This window comes from Leptonychotes weddellii, chromosome 2 (genome assembly GCF_054177405.1).
Source record: "Leptonychotes weddellii isolate Sample4059 chromosome 2, ASM5417740v2, whole genome shotgun sequence".
Classification (NCBI taxonomy): domain Eukaryota; kingdom Metazoa; phylum Chordata; class Mammalia; order Carnivora; family Phocidae; genus Leptonychotes; species Leptonychotes weddellii.
The window spans coordinates 49,772,770-49,793,080 of record NC_138370.1 but is presented as its reverse complement, the minus strand read 5'-3'; the positions used below and the strand labels follow the sequence as shown (position 1 = coordinate 49,793,080).

The following is a 20,311-nucleotide window of genomic DNA, read 5'->3' as shown; positions in this document are numbered from 1 at the left end:
CTTCTCAGTTAAGCTGCAGAAAAAGCTAAATACCAGCTATGTAACACAGAACATAAATGCAATGCCAGTTTGTCTTCATTCCAAGTCTTAGTCACCATCTACTTCATTCGCCAAGCAAGCCGGAGAATTCAGAGTTATCTCCAGTCCCTCCTTTTCCCTCTGCTCCCTTCCGCACAGAATAATGATCCAGAGATCATCAGAAGTGCTTTTTAAATCTGCCCCTTCTCCCAGTCCTTATTTCAGAACTGTTTATCTTCTACTTGAACAGTAAATACTCTCCCTGCTTTCAGTCTCTCCAGAGTACTTGATTCTGCAGAGAGCTTTGGAATCAAAGAATTCTCCATCTACTAACTGGGTAACCTTCAGGCAAGTTTCTAGCCTTCTGTGCCTGAGTTTCCCCTGTAAAATGGGCCTAAAACTACTACCTGCCTCTGCAGTTTTGTGGAGATTTTACATAAGTTAATAAAAATAGAATGCTTGGAACTATGCCCAACACATGGTAAGTGCTTAATAAATGATAGTTAATATTATTTTTATTAGAGGGGAACCTGGATGGCTCAGTCAATTAAGTGTTCTTGATTTCAGCTCGGGTCATGATCTCAGGGTCATGAGATTGAGCCCCATGTAGAGCTGGCTCTGTGCTGGGTGTAGAACCTGCTTAAGATTCTATCTCTCCCTCTCCCACTATCCCTCCCCCCAACTCACGCAGCAAATGCCCACTCTCTCCCATTCTCTCTCTCTCTCAATATATAAATAATATAAATATAATATTATATGTAATATATATATTATATAATAAAATATATGTATATTTTATTAGAATCTAGATTCAATCCTGGATCCACTACCTGTTAACTAAATGACTTTGCAAATTTCTTTAATTTTCTGTTTCAACTTCCTTATCTATACAAATGCATATATGCTATCTACTTTGAAAGCTTATCATAAAAATTTAATGACAAAACTCATTGAAAAATCTAGTTCAGCGCTTTTATGGCACATAGTGGGGTTCAATAAAATGTTTATTTCCAGTCTCCTTTTCTATGTACATCTGCACCTTTTCTCACATAACTGGATTATCTCTAAGGTTCTTTCCAGTATTAAAAATGTATCCCCATCCTAACTGCATAAAGGACATCTAAGGGCAATGGATTCCTCTTGTGAAGAGCCAAGTGGTCCTGAAGCACCTTAGTTGTCAGGAAAAGGGGCTTTTATCAGTTAGAGTCAGGCAAGCCCAAAGAAGTTATTTTGGTCCTCAGTAGTGGGAAGGTGGTGCAAACTCTACTGTCTGGCAGAAAATCTGAGCAGATGGAGTATTTATAGACACTCCCTGAACATTTCAGTTCAATCAGGATGGATGCTAGGGAGAAAGACTGATGAGTGGGAGGTAACTGAACTGAATCTTCCTCCAGCCTTCTTGAAACAGGTCTGAATATTTGAGGAACTATTTGACAGTGGAATACCTGGGGAAGGCTGCAGTGCTCTAAGCTGACTCTAATTCTAACCTGGCCTTCAGGGAGTGGTTCTTGAGGCTTAGTGCAGTCAGAATCACCTAGAACGCTCATTAAAAATGCAGACATCCTAGTCTCGTTGCTAGAGATTCTCACTTAGTAGGTCTAGCAGGGGTTCAAGAATCAGGTGATTCTAATGTATGTGATGCTGGGACAACAATCTGAGAAATGCTAACCTACTGTCACCCAGAGGCACATTAAAAGGGAGGTATCCTGGGCATTGACTAAGGAAACTCATCTCTACAGGGCCCTCTAGAGCTTTGGTGTTGTTGAGAAGGATATGGGAGCTTGGAGCCATTGCTGGTTTTCTGGGGACAACAGAAGAGCCATTGAGTATTTCCACCTCCATTCATTCCAGTCTGTCCCCCCCTTCACTGCCCACTTCACCATGCAGTGCTGCTGTCTCCTCTTAATAAATACTGGACAGATATTTTTAAATTTTTTAAATTTTTTGAAGATTTTACTTATTTCTTTGAGAGAGAGAGAGAGAGCACAAGTGGGGGAGAGGGGCAGAGAGAGAAGCAGACTCCCTGCAGAGCAGGAAGCCCGATGTGGAGCTTGATCCCAGGACCCTGGGATCATGACCTGAGCCGAAGGCAGACACCTAACTGGCTGAGCCACCCAGGTGCCCCATACTGGACAGATTTTTAAAGAATGAGTTTAAAGGGGAGCCAAAATATTAGTCTGCCCAAAGAAATACACATGGCTGGCTCCAGGTTGCCCTAAGACCCCAAACGTGACCAGGGTCACCGACATCAAGCCTCAGAAGTTTAACAGCTCAATACTGTTAAACTTCAGTGAAAACATGCCTGAAAACTAGATGCCCCTAATATTTTCTGACCCAAGGACAAAGAAAAATTTAACCTGAATAAGGAAAACATAATAGGATTTATTGCTTTCTATTAAAAAATACTTTCTCTTGTCAAATTCCATTATCATTCTAAAATTTTAAGCCTTCAAGTGGGCTTTTTTGCTTCTAAGCAAACTTTACCTAATCCAACTATTAGAAAGAGAGTAGATAAATATCCATCACTTTATCTAGCTATCTTCAGGAAATGAAATTCCATAATCTTTCTTAGTAATCTATCTTTGTATATTAAAGATTGTTTATCAATTTTCAGACTTTTTTCTGATCAAATTTAAAGATAAAGGTTGACTTTTCTAATGCATTTAAATAGGCCAGTTTAAACAAAGACACACACACACACACACATGGACATGTGCTTGAATTCACTAGAGACTCATGACACATGACCCAGGTTTCGTTTTTCATTATAATATGAACAGAAGATGTGGGTCTTTCTCAATTTATCCACCCTAATTCACATGTATACTCAAGTACAAGCCAAATTCTATGATTTCATAATGAGTAGAAATGATCTCATCATAACATTTTCTTTTGTCTGTAGCTACTGCCTGCACTTCTCTCTTCCTTGCTCCCAAATAAAATGTGTTTATTCATGTTTTTAAAAGCATTATTATCATCACACTAGATACCGATCATACTATGCTTCAACTCGTTTTTCCGAAAATTTGCCTGAATGCAGTAAGTGGTTTTCCTCCTTTTGCTGATACCAATTTCCTTACTGTTTTTCTGCCCCTCATTCCCCTAAACCTGTACCACCAAAATGTTCTCCCCAACCTTCACATTGTTCCTTAGAATTTTTATTCTTACAGCTTCTTGTACATGTTTTCTTTCTTTAAAATTTTGTGTCATGCCTGAATCAGGCAAACATAAAATTTAAAGGGGCAATTTGGAAAATTTGTTTAAGTGGGGCGCCTGGGTGGCACAGTCAGTTAAGAATCAGACTCAGGTAGTGAGTTTTGGCTCAGGTAGTGATCTCAGGGTCTTGATCTCAAGGTCGTGAGATTGAGCCCAGCATCGGGCTCTGAGCTCAGTGCAGAGTCTGCTGGAGACTCTCCCTCTGCCCCTCCCCATGTCTGTAAAGTAAATAAATAAATCTTAAAAAAAAATAGAAAAATTTGTTAAAGTAATAAACATAATTTTTAAAGTTAAATTTCCATCATCAGTTTATGCCACTGAACTTAATTTGATGAAATACAATAAATTTATTATAATGCATTCCCATGTAAATTACCTATGCTACAAGAAAAGTACTGAATGACTCATCAAAAAATGTATTAATGGTTGATGTTAATGAATTAGACCTAAGTGTAGCGATATAGAAGATAATGTTTTTAATCATCTCACTCAAAACAATCTTTTTTCTCTGTAATTCAAAATGAGCTGTTAGAGTTTTTTAAGTTTTAAGTTTTTTAAAAATAGGAAACCAAGATGGTATCAGTCCAGTTGACGTTTTTCTCTTCTACAAGATTGTGGAAGACTAAAGATGAAGATAATTTCATTGTTTTCTATGATGCCTTTATGCAAAAATGATAATTTGCATAATTTCTTCTCAGTCTCAGTTGAATTTCTGAAGCTATTTTTCAAGCAAACTTCCACATGTCTCCAGTGTACACCATCTGTCTCATCTCTCTCTCTCTCTCTTTTTTTTTTAAGTATTACAATTATCTTGTAACAGGAGCTGTCAAATCTTTATTCCCCAAGGATTCTTTCTTTTGATAAATGAAAAGGAACTGTATATATTGTTATGTGTAGTTGTATGAATGTGACGGGGGTTAAGGAAAGGTTAGATGTTCAAAGCAGTTATGGCTAAGTTGACATATTAGAGGAAATGTGATCAGGTAAGCTGGCTAGAGTTTTTAAATCAGATTCTTTACCTCAGGAAAATAAAGGAATGTTTAGTCAAAAGGTCAGGAGGCCTTGAAGCAAAGAAGAATTCACAAATACCCTCACTAAGGGTTCTGTGGCCCATACTACAAGCATTAGAGAAAATATGGAAAAAGAGGATGACCTTACTCACAAGCTGTAAATTACTTATAAAGCCTATTGGCATTTGCAAATGGTTGATGCTTTTACTGGGGGAATCAAGTCTTATGTTTACATAGTAAGTTTATACTCAGCAGGAACTTCAGGAAATCAGATGGATTGCCAAGAAAAAGTCCATATTGAAGAATTTTTTAGAAAAAAATCCTGCCAAAAACATTTAGAAGGCTTTTTTTTTTTTAATGAAGTTTGCAAGGAAATGCAATGGATAAAATTTGTGTTGTACTCAAAATTTACAACCAATATATTTTATAGCATTTCATAAAAATTTTATTTGCAACTCAATTTCAATCAATTTGTACAGCTATAATTACTGAAGTCTAGTAAGAAGCTGCAAAGTACAGTTAAAGCTTCAGCTATCCAGAATCCTTGAAGAATGGGTCACTCTGGAAAACCCAATTTTATTTGGCTGAAAATATTTGAAATATAGTTTAAGTTTCCCTGAGTTTTGAAATAAAAGGCACTGGAAATTAACATTTCAGGATGACTCCAAGCCATCATTATAAATATTGGTTTTTGTACAAACAGAATAATTAACTGTGGAGTCAGATAGGCTTGGGTTTGAGTCTTGGCCCTGGGAATTTTTATTTATGTGACTTTAAGAAAGTTAATTAACTTCTGTCAGCCTTAGTTTCATCATCTGTAGAAGGGAGATAGTGGTACCTACCTCATTGGTTGTTGTGAAGCTTGATTAAAAGAGAGAATACAGGGATGCCTGGTGGCTCAGTTGGTGAAGTGGCTGCCTTCAGCTCAGGTTATGATCCTCGGGTCCTGGGATCGAGCCCCACATCGGGCTCTCTGCTTGGCAGGGAGCCTGCTTCTCCCTCCCCCTCTGCTGCTCCGCCTGCTTGTGTTCTCTCTCTCTCTCTGTCTTATAGATCTTTAAAAATAAATAAATAAATAAAGAGAGAGAGCAGGGGGGAGAGAGAGAGTGAGAGCATGAGGGGAGGAGGGGCAGAGGGACAAGCAGGACCCCCCGCCCCCGCACTGAGCAGGGAGCCCAACATGGCTCAATTCCAGGACCCTGGGATCATGACCTGAGCCGAAGTCAGACGCTTAACCTACTGAGCCACCCAGGTGCCCCTAGGAGCTGCCCAAATCTTTTAGTGGTGAGGGGCTGGAAGTGCCATGTGGGAGGAAGAGCAGACCAGGGGCCACCCCAACCACACCGGCTCTGTCAGCAACTTCACTTCTCTGAGCTACAGCAAGCTCCACACCCATCTTCATCTTCCCCTTGCGTGATTCTTTTTTTTTTTTTTAAAGATTTTATTTATTTATTTGAGAGAGAGAATGAAATAAAGAGAGCATGAGAGGGAGGAGGGTCAGAGGGAGAAGCAGACTCCCCACCGAGCAGGGAGCCTGATGCGGGACTCGATCCCGGGACTCCAGGATCATGACCTGAGCCGAAGGCAGTCGCTTAACCAACTGAGCCACCCAGGCGCCCCCCCCTTGCGTGATTCTAACCATTAGAAGTAACCCAAAGTCTTTACACATTCCTGGCCTGCGATATGCTCTGGTGTTTGACTCTCACGTTGGGAGTCTTCCTCTCCCCCTCACCACCTCCCCACCACTTTTGGTAAATAATCATCTCCTGTGCTCAGTTCTCAGAGATTTTCTTCTGAGTATGTTAGTCCCTCGTCCTTCTTCCAACAGCTCATTTTTTCAGATTCCAGCCTTCTCAGCTGGGGCCTGGCAATAGATCTTCAGATTATGACTTCTTACTCTTTCCACAGTAGTGGAAATTTTTGGTAAAAATTAATTTACCAGACTGCTAGCATCTCAGTAATCAATTAACCCAGATGGTAAGACTTACCTGTAGAGCAATAGAAATTGCTCAAAATGGAGCAATACCATCAAAGTTCATCTTCTCCTTATCTGCATCCACCCCTTCTCCCAAACCAATATATGGTATATATGTAGGTATGCTTCTTCTCTTTCTACAGGCTCAAGTAACCATATATAAAATATATAGACATAGACTGGGATGTTAACTTTGTTCAAAAAATAGGATTTTATCCTATATATTTCTCTGCATCTTGCTTTTTGTCTCTAAAAAAATATAATGTAGGACTCCCTTTTAGTCAACAGGCATAGAACTAACATTCCTTATATTGCATAGTTTTCCTTGGAATAGTTGTGTCCCAATCATTTTCTTATTAATAGTTCCTGATTAATTCACTATTTTTTCTTCTGCAATTAGAAACAGAGCTGCAATAAACATTCTTGTTTCTGTGTCCTTATGTAGAGAATGGATTCCCTAGGATGGAATTTCTGGGTCACGGGGAATGTACTATGAAAAATGTTTTTATTGAGGGGCGTCTGGGTGACTCAGATGGTTAAGCATCTGCCTTCGGCTCAGGTCATGATCCCGGGGTCCTGGGATCGAGTCCCGCATCGGGCTCTCTGCTCCTTGGGAGCCTGCTTCTCCCTCTGCCTCTCTCTCTCTCTCTGTCTCTCATGAATAAATAAATAAAATCTTAAAAAAAAAATGTTTTTATTGAGATAGAATCACCATATAACACTGTGTAAGTCTGAGGTGTTGGTTTGACACATTTATCTGGTATAGCTTTATCATGATAGCTTTATCATGTCACGTAATTATCATTTCTTTTTGTGTAGATAACAGTTAAGATCTAGTCTCTTGGTAACTTTGAAGTTTATAATACAGTATTGTTGACTATAATCACTATATTGTGCATTAAATCTACAGAATTTATTTATCTACTAGTTGCAATGGAATGCCTATTCTTAGCAGATATTGCCAAGATTAATTCCATGAACACTTAACAATTTAGGTTTCTACCATCAACGTATGAAAATACTCATTCCACATCCTCAAATCACCCTTTCTGCCCACTTTTTAAAATTGTTACCATTTTGATAGGTGTCTTATGCTATTTAGTTAAATTTTAAATTGCATGTCCCTGACAACCGACTGAGGTAACCTCCTTTTATTTATCATTCACATGTTGATTTTCTCCTATTTGAGTTTGTTAGTCTTTATCTTATCAGTTTAATAAGAGCCCTTTGTATGTTAAAGATATTAGCTACTTCTCTGACATTGGCATTGCTAGTATTTTTCCCAATTGGTAGTCTTTTCACTTCTCCATAACTTTAAATTAAAAAAAAGAAAAATTTTTTGAGGGGGCACCTGTGTGGCTCAGTCGGCTAAGCGTCTGCCTTCGGCAGGGTCCTGGGATCAAGTCCCGCTTCAGGCTCCTTGCTCAGTGGGGAGCCTGCTTCTCCCTCTGCCTGCTGCTCCCCCTGCTTGTGCTCTCTCTCTTTCCCCCTGTCAAATAAATAGATAAAATCTTAAAAAAATATTTTTGAAACAATCTTAGGGCACCTGGGTGGCTCAGTCGGTTGAGCATCAACTCCTGGTTTCAGCTCAGGTCATGATCCCATGGGTCGTTGAAATTGAGCCCCACATCAGTCTCCATGTGCAGCAGGCAATCTGCTTGTAAATTCTCTCCCTCGGGCGCCTGGGTGGCTCAGTTGGTTAAGCGACTGCCTTCGGCTCAGGTCATGATCCTGGAGTCCCGGGATCGAGTCCCGCATCGGGCTCCCTGCTCGGCAGGGAGTCTGCTTCTCCCTCTGACCCTCCTCCCTCTCATGCTCTCTGTCTCTCATTCTCTCTCTCTCAAATAAATAAATCTTTAAAAAAAAAAAATTCTCTCCCTCCCCCTCTGCCTCTCCTCCCTCAAATAAATAAATAAATCTTTAAAAAATTTTTGGAACAATCTCAAATTTACAGAAAAGTTGCAAGTAAACATATCAAGAACTTTCATTTTCCTGAATCATCTGAGAGTAAGTTGCCAACATGATGCCCCATCCCCTCACAGACATTTTCCTGCATAACAACAGCATAACCATCAAAATGGGGACATTAACAACCATACAGTGCCACCAGTAAGTTTTGTCAATAATAATAACAATAATAACAATCTTCAATAATTTCCTTTGAAGCAAAAATCCATCTAGTTCAGAATCCCGCATTGCACCTAGCTATCATACCTCTTTAATCTCCTTTAGCTTGGAAATAACTTCTCATTCCTGGATTCTTTAAAAGATTATAGGCTATTTTGTATAATGGGGGTTTGAAATTATTCTTTATTATTAGACTCAGATTATGCACCTCTGGGAAAAAATCTACAGAAGGGATGCTGTGTTCCTCTCGAGGCATCCGATCATGTGGCACACAATTTGTTTCTGGTGTTGTCCAATTTGATAACTTGTTTAAGATAGTGTCTTTCAGTCTTCTGCACTGTAAAGTTACATTTTCTCTCTGTCCTATTTTCTTAGGGAGTGTTTTGAGATTAAGTTTAATATTCTCTTATTAAACTTTCAATGCACTCATATGTATATGAATATATACATATATTCTCATAGTTTGCGGTTTCATTCAAAGGATTATTTGCATTTCCATCATTAGTTGTTTTGGTGCTTAATTTGCCCCAGATTTGTGGGCATCTCTTCAAGCTGGCTTCTGTATCTTTTTGTTATAACCCCAATTTCTTTGAGCATCTCCTCGCTTTTTGGCACCATAAGATGTTCCAGGTTCCTTTTGAACTTACTCTGCTTAGTCCTAGAATCTCATTTCTCCAAGGAGCTCTGGCTCCTTTCAGTGGAGAATAGTTTTCAGAAATTAAGATCCTAGTACTGCTGTGCTCATCGCTTGTGGAGTATCTCTGCCTCAGACCTTCTCAGTGGACCGATAAGGAACACACACAAACATTTGCATCCATATTTATGTCTATAACTATATATATTGAAATCCCTGATTTCAAGATACTTCCAATTTCGGGCGCCTGGGTGGCTCAGTTGGTTAAGCGACTGCCTTTGGCTCAGGTCATGATCCCGGAGTCCTGGGATCGAGTCCCACATCGGGCTCCCGGCTCAGCGGGGAGCCTGCTTCTCCCTCTGACCCTATCCCCTCTCATGCTGTTTCTCTCTCTCTCTCGCTCTCTCTCTCAAATAAATAAATAAATAAATAAATAAAAAGATACTTCCAATTTCAATCAGTACTGCAGGGCTGATTGTATTTTCTCCCTTTCCTTATTTATAACTACCCCTGGTTCCCATTTCCCTTAGTACGTTTACTTCTTTGATCAATCCTATATATAATCAATCTCCCGTAACTCTATGCTGGCACTTTCTCCTTGAAAAAAAAAATCCTCTCACTCCACCTCTGCTCTGCCATCCTGCTCCCCACACAGGATACCCTCCCTACCTAGCCTAGGTTTTTAGGGCCAGGCCAACCCCCTGTGAGGGCCACTTCCTCACCCCAAATGTTCTGATACCCTGAACCATGATATCCTTCTATGCAGAGGCCCTCCTCACCTTGCTTGTGACCTGACATCCTACACTAGGATATCTCCTCTGAATCCTTCCATTCAGACACACACTTCCCTGCTTGGTCTCTGACAATTCACCCTGGGCCACCCCTCCATGGGGACACCTTCAACCCTGCCCAGATTCTGATACTTCTTTCTGGACTGCTCTCCTGCATGGCAGCCCTCCTTTCCCTATTAGATCTTTTCTATTATAGCATGAGATTAACCATTATTTCCCTATGGCCGGTTGTGTAGCATCACTTACTTCAACATACTCCTCCAGCTGATGAGAGAAAAATAGAAACTCAAAAGTGGGATTGAAGAGAATCCACTGGGCAGAAGTTGCTAGCCTATATGGGAATGCCGAGGAATGCTCTCGTTTCCTTCATTTCCTACCACAAACCAAGTGAAGCAAGCTTTAAGAAATATATTTGTAGGGGGGGCGCCTGGGTGGCTCCGTGGGTTAAGCATCTGCCTTCAGCCCAGGTCATGATCCCAGGGTCCTGGGATTGAGACCTGCATCTGGCTCTCTGCTCAGTGGGGAGCCTGCTTCTCCCTCTCCTGCTCCCCTTGCTTGTGCTCTCTCTCTCTTTCTCTCTCTCTGTCAAATAAATAAATTAAATATTTTAAAAAAAGAAATGTATTTGTAGGAACGGATGTTTGATAGAAAGGAGGCTGGCATTTCTCTCCCTGGCTGTGGGGGCAGAGCAGAGCCCAGGAGGGGTGTTAGGAGAGCTTGACTTGTGTCTCCTGAAGTGTGAGGCTCACCTGTGAATATAACACTAGAGCTTTCTCCTTGAAGAGTCTGGAGGAGGCAGGTGGCCTACAGCAGTCCCCACAACAGGGAAGAGAGACGTGCTGCAATGGTATTTCCGCCATCTGACAGCAAAGCATGCTTATGTTCTTTTCATAGTACCATTAGGTAGCAGGGCTTGGGTCATCTTGAACTGAATCCTAGAAAGAGGGCTGCTTGCCAGGGTGAATTGAATTCCAAAACAAAATTAAAAAAAAAAAAACAACAACAACCCACAAAAACAAAAGGCAGAGGGCAGAGGGCAGAGGTCAGGGACTAGGACGCCTGGAGTGCTGCAGAGGTCAGCCGGCAAGTGCATCAGCTGGCTCCAGGGAAAACCAGTGCAGGTGCCGAGGTGTCCAAGGGAAATCTCCCAAGGTCATGTGCTGCACACCACGGAAGAAGCAGAATTTGAAAATGTGTCAGGAAGGGGGCTTATGACCAACAAAAGAAATAGGATAGATGGTGGGGGCTCATCCTTCCCCTCCACACACGCCTGGTCCCAACGCCAGAGGAGGCTTGCGGGGAGTGGGCGTAGATAATACGGGCACTCACACCCCTTCCTCACCATGGTCTACAAAGCAGTGAATCAGACCTGAGCTGGGAAGACTGGAAAATCACTGAATGGGAAGAGATAACTGAGATACTTTTCATTTAGGCTGGATCCAACTACAAAATATCTGAACATGTGACTGTTTTTAGACTCCAGAGTGGGTGAAAAGTCATAGGGTCTAGCGGTAATGTCACCAAGAGCAAGGAAATATTTCTGGGGAAAAATGTGTGAGGCAGTGGTGGGAGAACACAAAGCTATTTCCTGACTGCACCCTCGTCAGCCAGGCGAAGTCAATAAGCCTGTTGTTACACCGTTGTTCATTAGCTCTCTTTGCATTTTCCTTCTGCAGGCTGGGACTTGATCTATTTAGGGGAGTCTGTCATAAAAATCCACTTTGAGATGTACTTACCGTTTCTACTTTATGTGTTTATTTTTTTTCCCGAAAGATCTATTTATTTATTTTAGAGAGAGAGTGTGCGTGCACACGTGAACAGGGGGAGGGGCAGAAGGAGAGGAAGAGAATCCTCAAGCCGCCTGGGTGTGGGGCTCATCCCAGGACACTGAGATCATGACCTGAGGAGAAATCAAGAGTCCCACACTTAACGGACCGAGCCACCCAGGCGCCTCCTACGTTATTTGTTTTCTATTCATTATTTTCTGTCTTTATTCACTCTTTCAAGTTTTTCTTTGGTTTATTTTGCTGTTCTTGTTCCAATTTCTTTTTTTTTTTTTTTAAGATTTTATTTATTTATTTGAGACAGAGAGAATGAGAGAGAGAGAGAGCACATGAGAGGGGGGAGGGTCAGAGGCAGAAGCAGACTCCCTGCCGAGCAGGGAGCCCGATGAGGGACTCGATCCAGGGACTCCAGGATCATGACCTGAGCCGAAGGCAGTCGCTTAACCAACTGAGCCACCCAGGCGCCCTCTTGTTCCAATTTCTTAGACTGAGTTCTAAATTTATTTTTCTCTGCTTTCTTTAATAATAAAGCACTTCCAGTAGGAATAGTTTGAGCTGTGTCATATATGTTTTGGTATGAGGTTTTCTCCATTATTGTTTTGTAGATAGTTTGGGTAATTTCAGTTTTATTTACATATTATTTATTTATATAAAACTATGAATTTATATGTTTATTAACATTTTAGTATATTTTATTTATACTTATTTATATTTTAAGTACTATTTATATTTTGAAGTGTTATTTGGGATGTTGGTTCTCAATTTCCAAGTCATTAGAGGGGTTTTCTTGGGGGGTATCCTCTTTTTGTTATTTATCCCCTCCCCCCTTTTTGGGATTACAGTTAGGGAATGTGGCCTATAAAATCTCTACTTTTGTGAATCAGATATTAGATATTCTAGATATTATTCTGGACCAAAGACAAGACTAAGGTTTGTAAATGTTCCATTAAAATACAAAAGAAACATAGTTATGAGATATAATGTTCCATACATCTTTTAGGTCAAATTAGTTTGTGGTTTTATTCTATTTCCTCTTCCTATTTTTTTTTTTTTTTGTCTGTTAGATTTGACTCATTCTGAAAAAGGTATATTAAAATCCCTATTATAATTATATTTTTACTAGATTCTCTTAATAGTTTTGCTTTATATATTTAGCTTCTATATTGATTGGTGAACATGGTTTATGGTTGTTATACTTATCTATAAATTTGCCTTTTATCATTACATAATATCAACATTCATCCTGCTTGTTCCAACATTGCTATTGCCAGACTCAGCTTCTTTTGATTTATATTTATCTGATGATATCTCTGTACGTCCTCTGAATGTCAACCTCTACCACTTTGTTTAAAGTGGGTTTCTTTAGGAACACGTGGTTGGGTTTTGTTTTTTAATCCACACGGACTGTTGTTGGTAGATATTATCCTACTGTCTTCTGATTTCAGAGTTGCAGATAGAAGAATCTGAAGTCAGTCTGGTTCTTTTTTGGTGATTTGTCCTTCCCATCTGGAAGACTGTAGAACTTTGTCATCATCCTTGGAATTAGCCCATTTTACTGGAATCTCTCATGTTTGTTCCCTTTTTTTGTAGCTCCTTCCCTTGGAACTCAAAGATTCCTTTCTATCTGAACAGTTTCCTTAGCTCTGCAAGATTTTCTTCACCTATTTGTTTAAATATCGCCTCTCCTCTCGATTGCTATTTCTCCCCTCTGAAATTCCTATTTATTTATACATTGCAACTTCTGGGTCTATCTTCTGGCTCTCAGATTTGCTCTGATGGTTTCTGTCTTTAAATTTTTGCTGTTTGGAGAGGTTTTTCCACTTGTTCTTCCAGGCCTGTGTTCACTTCTCAGTAGTTGCCATCCTCTTTTTCAATACATCTGCTGTATTTTTAAACTCAAAAATCATGTTCTTGAGTTCCAGTTATAGCAGTCTAATGCTATAATTGGAGCCCCTTGATTGCACTAATTGCTTTTTTTGGTTCAAGTTGCCATGTACTCCTCCAGCCATTCGATTTTGCTGGCAGCTGCCCATCCAGGGTGCTGGGCACATTCTTTCCCTCTCTGGCTTGGTTGTGACTTTGCCTACCTGCAGTATTATTCACCCTGGGCCAAGTCTTAAGCAATCCCATGGGTTATTGAAGGCTCAGTGCTCTCTGCCCCTGTGGACAGACAAGGTATCAGCTGGAAAATTCTCTGTTTCTCGTCCAGGCTTTCCTGCATCCTAGTTTCCTCAGCTACAAAGGTCAGTGTTCTTGCAGCCTCAAAGTCACAGAGGCTTTAGCTTACCTGTTAAGTCACCAGCCACTCTTGAGGGCCAGAAAGACCAGCAGGTCCTTCCAAGGGCAGCTGTGTTAGCTGTAGGGTTGCCAGATAAAATATGTTACATGGGACATACTTGTACGAAAAGATTTATTCACTGTTTATATCAAATTCAAATATCAAATATTTTCAGAACTGCAGAAGGAAGATACTCATACATTAAATACTGTGTGGAAGATAATGGAAGAATGTAAAGACCTGATACAAGACAGAAAATCTAGGTCTTTCCAATCAATTTTTTTTCTTCCAATTACTTTTATTTGAGATGGGATCAGACCATTCAGAGCTGCTCCCATCAGGGATCTTACTGAGAGTTGGTCTTATTCAGATTCATACCCCCAGGGGCAGGCTGTAATCACACCAATCCCTGGAGATAAGAGAATATATGTTAGAGGCTAATAGATGCAATAACTTCTGCTCAAATTCAGACCTCTGAGATTTCAAAAGAATTCATCTCAAAACTTGAGTTCCTACTTTTTTTCTGTCTCCACTCATTCCAGCTGAGAGAAACCAAACTAAGAAATCTACTTTGGGTTCTGGTCTGGCATGGAAGGAGCTTGGAAGTTGCCACTCCATTCTAACAACAAGTAAAAAGTTGAACAAACTGAAAAATTAACAACTCTCCTTAGATCTGTAAGAGAAGGGAACAGGGCACATTGCTGCCTCCAAAATTGGAGAGACTGACAGATGGCTACAGAGAATCACAACTTACTGGAGCAGCAATCCACAGTGAAAGCTTCCACAGAAACCAGCACCAAAGTAGGAAAGCCTGAACTGTACAGGCAGACCTCACTTTATCGCACCTCACTTCATTGTGCTTCACAGATACTGTATTTTATTTTATTATTTTTTTTACAAATGGAAGGTTTGTAGCAACCTGGTGTTGAGCAAGTCTATCAGCACCATTTTTCCAACAGCATTTGCTCACTTCATGTCTCTGTGTCACATTTTGGTATTTCTCACAATATTTCAAACTTTTTCATTATTACTCTATTTGTTATGGTGATCTGTGATCAGGGATCTCTCACATTACTATTGTAGTTATTTTGGGACCCCATGAACCACACCCATATAAGATGGTGTACTTAATCAATAAATGTGTGTGTGTTCTGATTGCTTCACTGACCAGGCTTTCCCCATCGTTCTCCCACTCCTTGGGCTCCCTACTCTCTGAGACACACCAATATTGAAATTAGGCCAATTAATAACTCTACAATGGCCTCCAAGTGTTCAAGTGAAAGGAAGAGTCATAGGTCTCTCACTTTAAATCAAAAGCTAGAAATGACTAAGCTTAGTGAGGAAGACATGTGGAAAGTTGAGATAGGCTGACAGCTAGGGCTTTTGCACCAAATAGTTAGCCAAATTGTGAATGCAAAGGAAAGTTCCTGAAGGAAATTAAATGTGCTACTCTGGCGAACACATTCTTACTGCTGATGTGGAGAAAGTTTAAGTGGTCTGGATAGAAGATCAAACCAGCCACAACATTCTCTTAAGCCAAAGCCTGATCCAGAGTAAGGCCCTGCTCTTTTCAATTCCAGGAAGGCTGGGAGACGTGAGGAAGCTGCAGAAAAAAAGTTGGAAGCCGGCAGATATTGGTTTGTGTGGTTTAAGAAAAGAGGCCAGCTCCATAACATAAAAGTGCAAGGTAAAGCAGCAAGTGCTGATGTAGAAGTAAGTTTTCTAGAAAATCTAGCTCAGATACTTCATGAAGATGGCTACACTAAACAACAGATTTTCCATGTAGATGAAACAGCTTTCTGTTGGAAGAAGAAGCCATCTAGGACTTTCAAAGCTAGAGAGAAGTCAATGCCTGCCTTCAAAGCACAGGCTAACTCTCTTGTTAGGGGCTAATGAAGCTGGTGACTTTAAGTTAAAGCCAATGCTCATTTACCACTTTGCAAATCCTCGGGCCCTTAAGAATTATGGGAAATCTACTCTGTGCTCTGTAAATTGACCAAAAAAACCTGGATGACAGCACATCTGTTTACAACATGGTTTACTGAATATTATAAGCCCACTGTTGAGACCTATTGCTCAAAAAAAAAAAAAAAGATTCCTTTACAAATATGACTCCTTTTTGGCAATGCACTTCGTCACCCAAGAGCTCTGATAGAGATGGACAACAAGATTGATGTTGTTTTCTTTTTCTTTTTAAAGATTTTATTTATTTATTTGACAGAAAGAGACACAGCAAGAGAGGGAACACAAGCAGGGGGAGTGGGAGAGGGAGAAGCAGGCTTCCCACTAACCCTGGGATCATGACCTGAGCTGAAGGCAGATGCTTAACGACTGAGCCACCCAGGCGCCCCTTAATGTTGTTTTCATACCAACTAACACAACATCTGTTTTGTAGATTAAGGAGCTATTTTGACTTTTAAGTCTTATTATTTAAGAAATACATTTTATAAGGCTACAGCTGCCATGGATAGTGAATCTGCTGATGGATCTAGGCAAAGTCAATTGAAAGCCTTCTGGAAAAACTCACCATTTTAGATGTCATTAAGAACATTCATGACTTATAGGAAGAAGTCAATATATCAATATTCACAGGAGTTTGGAAGAAGTTGATTCTAACCCTTGTGGATGACTTTGAGGGGTTCAAAACTTCAGTGGAGGAAGTAACTGCAGATGTGGCAGAAATAACAAAAAAAACAAAAACAAGAAAACCCATTAGAATTAGAAGTGGAACTTAAAAATGTGATTGAATTACTGCAAACTCATGATAAAACTTGAACAGATGAGGAGTTGTTTCTTATGGATGAGCAAAGAAATGTTTCCTTGAGATGGAAACTATTCCTGGTGAAGATTGTTGAAACAACAACAAAGAATTTAGAATATTGCATAAACTTAGTTGATAAAGCAGCAGCAGGGTTCAAGGGGATTGACTCCAACTTTGAAAGTTCTTCTGTGGGTAAGTGTTGTCAAACAGCATCACACACTACAGCAAAATCATTCATGAAAGGAAGAGTCATCAATGCAGCAAACTTGATTAGTGTCTTATTTTAAGAAATTGCCATAACCATCCCAGTCTTCAACATCACCACCCTGATCAGCAGCAGCCATAAACATTGAGGCAAGACCCTCCACCAGCAGAGAGATTATGACTGGCTTAAAGCGCAGATGATGATTAGCATTTTTTGGCAATAAAGTATTTTTAAATTATTACATTTTTAAAAGATTTTATTTATTTGTCAGAGAGAGAGAGAGTACAAGCAGGGGGAATGGCAGGCAGAGGGAGAAGCAGGCTCCCCGCTGAGCAGGAAGCCCAATGCAGGACTCGATCCCAGGACTCTGAGATCATGACCTGAGCCAAAGGCAGATGCTTAACTGACTGAGCCACCCAGGCATCCCTATTAGATTGTTTTTTAGACATAATGCTATTGCACACTTAATAGACTGCGGTATAGGGTAAGCATAACTTTTATATGTACTGGGAAACCAAAAAATTCATTTGACTTTCTTTATTCCAATATTGGCTTTATTGCGGTGGTCTGGAACCAAACCTGCAACATCTCCGAGGTATACCTGTAATTGACAAATTGCTGAAGGCTCAGTGTGGACAAGATGGGGGGAGGTGTCACAATTTTGTCAGTCCTACTTCCTGGAGCTCTATTAGATTCTCATGAAATAGAGAAAAGCCCCTCTGCTTCAGGTAGAAAAAGCGGGGGAGTAAGCATTTTGAAATATGCCAGAGCATTCTGCTCTTCTTAACAAGGTCTGGGCCCTCAGGAAAAACTAAACACAGTGTAATCTGCTGAGTTTTATCAGAGGCTAACTGACCTGCAAGAAGGGAAATACTCAGCTCCAGCCCACTCTTAGCCATCCTGTCCCACCTAAGGGGTGGGGTGGGGGCAACCAAAAAGCACATGAAGTTCACAGCTGGAAGCACAAGCCCAGGAAAGATTGAAACCTAATAATAGTACTACAGAATGCTTCCCCTACTCCCACACCTCACCATTGCATTACTAAAAGCCCATTTACAGCAGTTTCTTTTTCCCATTATATCATGCCAAGCTATCAAAAAAAAAATTAAAAGACATACAAAAAGCAACCATTTAAGGAAGAAATATCAATTCTCTACAATCTCCTTCTGAGCATAGAAGCAGAGGGAATATTTTCTAACTCATTCTATGAGGCCAGCATTACCCTAGTACCAAAACATGTCTGGATCTATACGAGGAAAACTTCAAAGAAATCAAAGAAGAGGAAAGAAATCAGAGAAGAACTAAACAAATGAAGAGATCTTCCATGTTCATGGATAGGAAGACTCAATATTGTTAAGGTGTGATTCTTCCCAACTTGATCTATAGATTCAACACTGTGCCAATCAAAATCCCAGCAAGTTATTTTGTGGCTATTTAAAAACTGATTCTGAAGTTTGTGCAGAGAAGCAAAAGACCCAGAATAGTCAATACAACATGAAGGAAAAGAACAAAGTCAGAGGACTGACCCCATCCAACCTCAAGGCTTACTATAAAGCTATAGTAATTAAGACAGTGAGGTATTGCTGAGAGAATAGGTTCCAAGAGATCAATGGAACAGAATAAAGGGCCCAGAAATGTACCTCCCTAAATATAGTTAACTGATCTTTTTTTAAAAAGATATTTATTTATTTATTCATTTGAGAGAGAGAGAGAGAGAATGCACGAGCAGGGGAGGGGCAGAGGGAGCAGGAGAAGCAGGCTCCCCGCTGAGCAGGGAGTCCATAGGGGGCTAGATCCCAGGACCATGACCTGAGCCGAGATCATGACCTGAGCCAAAGGCAGACCCTTAACTGACTGAGTCACCCAGGCGCCCCTAGTAAACTGATCTTTGACAAAGGAGTAAGGGCATTACAGTGGAGCAAAGTAGTCTTTCCAACAAATGATGTTGAAACAAAAAGATAAAAATGTTTATCTGGACTCAGACTTTACACTCTTCACAAATATTAACTGAAAATGAATCACATATTTAAATGTATAATGCAAAACTACAAAAGTCCTAAAAGATAACACAGGAGAATATTCAAATGACCTTGGGTTTGGTCATGATTTTTAGCTACAACAACACCAACAATGATCCATGAGAGAAAGACTGGATAAGATGGACCTCATTAAAAGAAACAGTTCTTTTCCGTGAAAGATGTTGTTAAGAGAATGACAGACAAGCTACTGACTGGGAGAGAATGTTTGCAAAAGACATATCTGATAAGGGACTGTTATGAAAACTATACAAGGAACTCTTAAAGCTCAACAATAAGAAAACAAACAACTCAATTAAAAAATGAGCCAAACACTTTAGCACACACTTCACCGAAGAAGATATACAGATGGCAAATAAGCATATGAAAAGATGCTTCACATCATGTGTCATCAGGGAAATGCAAATTAAAACAACAATGAGATACCACTACACACCTATTAGAATAGTCCAAAACCAGAACACTGAAAACACCACATGCTGTGGAGGATGTGGAACAATAGGGCCTGTCAGTCATTGCTGGTGGGAATGCAAAACGGGTCAGCCACCTCAGAAGACTGTTTGGTTTTTTCTTACAACACTAAACGTGCTCTTTCCACGTGATCCGGCAATTGCACTCCTTGGTATTTACCCACAGGGGTTGAAAACGCATGTCCACACAAAAACCTGCACATGGGGTTTATAGCAGCTTTGTTCACAATTGCTAAAACTTGGAAGCAACCAAAATGTCCTTTGATAGGTAAATAAATGGATAAATAAACTGTAGTACATCCAGATAATAAAATATTTTTCAGCACTAAAAAAGAAATGAGTTATCAAGTCATGAGAAGGCACGAAGAACCTTAAATTAATATTACCAGGTGAAAGCAGCTCATCCAAAAAGGCTACATACTGTATGAGTCCAACTATTGATATTCAAGAACAGGCAAAACTATGGAGACAATGAAAAGATCAGTGGTTGCCAGGGGTTAGGGAGAGAGAACGATGAATAGGCAGAGCACGGAGGGGTTTTAGGGCAGTGAAACTATTCTGTATGATACTGTAATGATGGATACGTGGCATTATACATTTGTCCAGACCCATAGAAATTCCAACACCAAGGTGAACCCTAATGTAAACTATGACCTCTGGGTTACAATGTGTTAAAGTGGGTTCCTCAGTTACAGCAAATGTACCACTCTTGTGGTGCATGGGGAGGCTGATGAGGAGGGAGTCTATGCACGCATGGGGTTGGGGGTACATGGGAAATAAAATCTAATACACACACACATATACACACACGCTTTTGGCTAGTGAGGAAAAATAGACTGTGTGTGTGTGTATGTGTGTGTGTGTGTAATATAGACTATATCCCCATCTCTTGATATATGAACACATCATAATTTTCAAAATTTTACTTGCCTTGATTTCCTCATCTGTAAAGTGAAGCTAATAATAAGTACTTGAAAGGATTGTGGGGAGGACTGAATGAGTTCGG

At 40.2% G+C, this 20,311-nt stretch overlaps 1 protein-coding gene across 1 annotated transcript in view; it reads right to left on the bottom strand.

Moving 5' to 3' along the window:
• Window positions 1–16,360: 16,360 nt before the first annotated feature.
• Window positions 16,361–20,311, bottom strand: part of NEK1 (NIMA related kinase 1) — a 226,475-nt gene continuing 222,524 nt past the window's right edge. Inside the window, exon 34 of the mRNA XM_081812908.1 lies at window positions 16,361–16,497. Within this exon, the coding sequence (XP_081669034.1) occupies window positions 16,385–16,497 (113 nt within the window). The 3' untranslated portion in view covers window positions 16,361–16,384. The remainder of the gene's footprint in view (window positions 16,498–20,311) is intronic.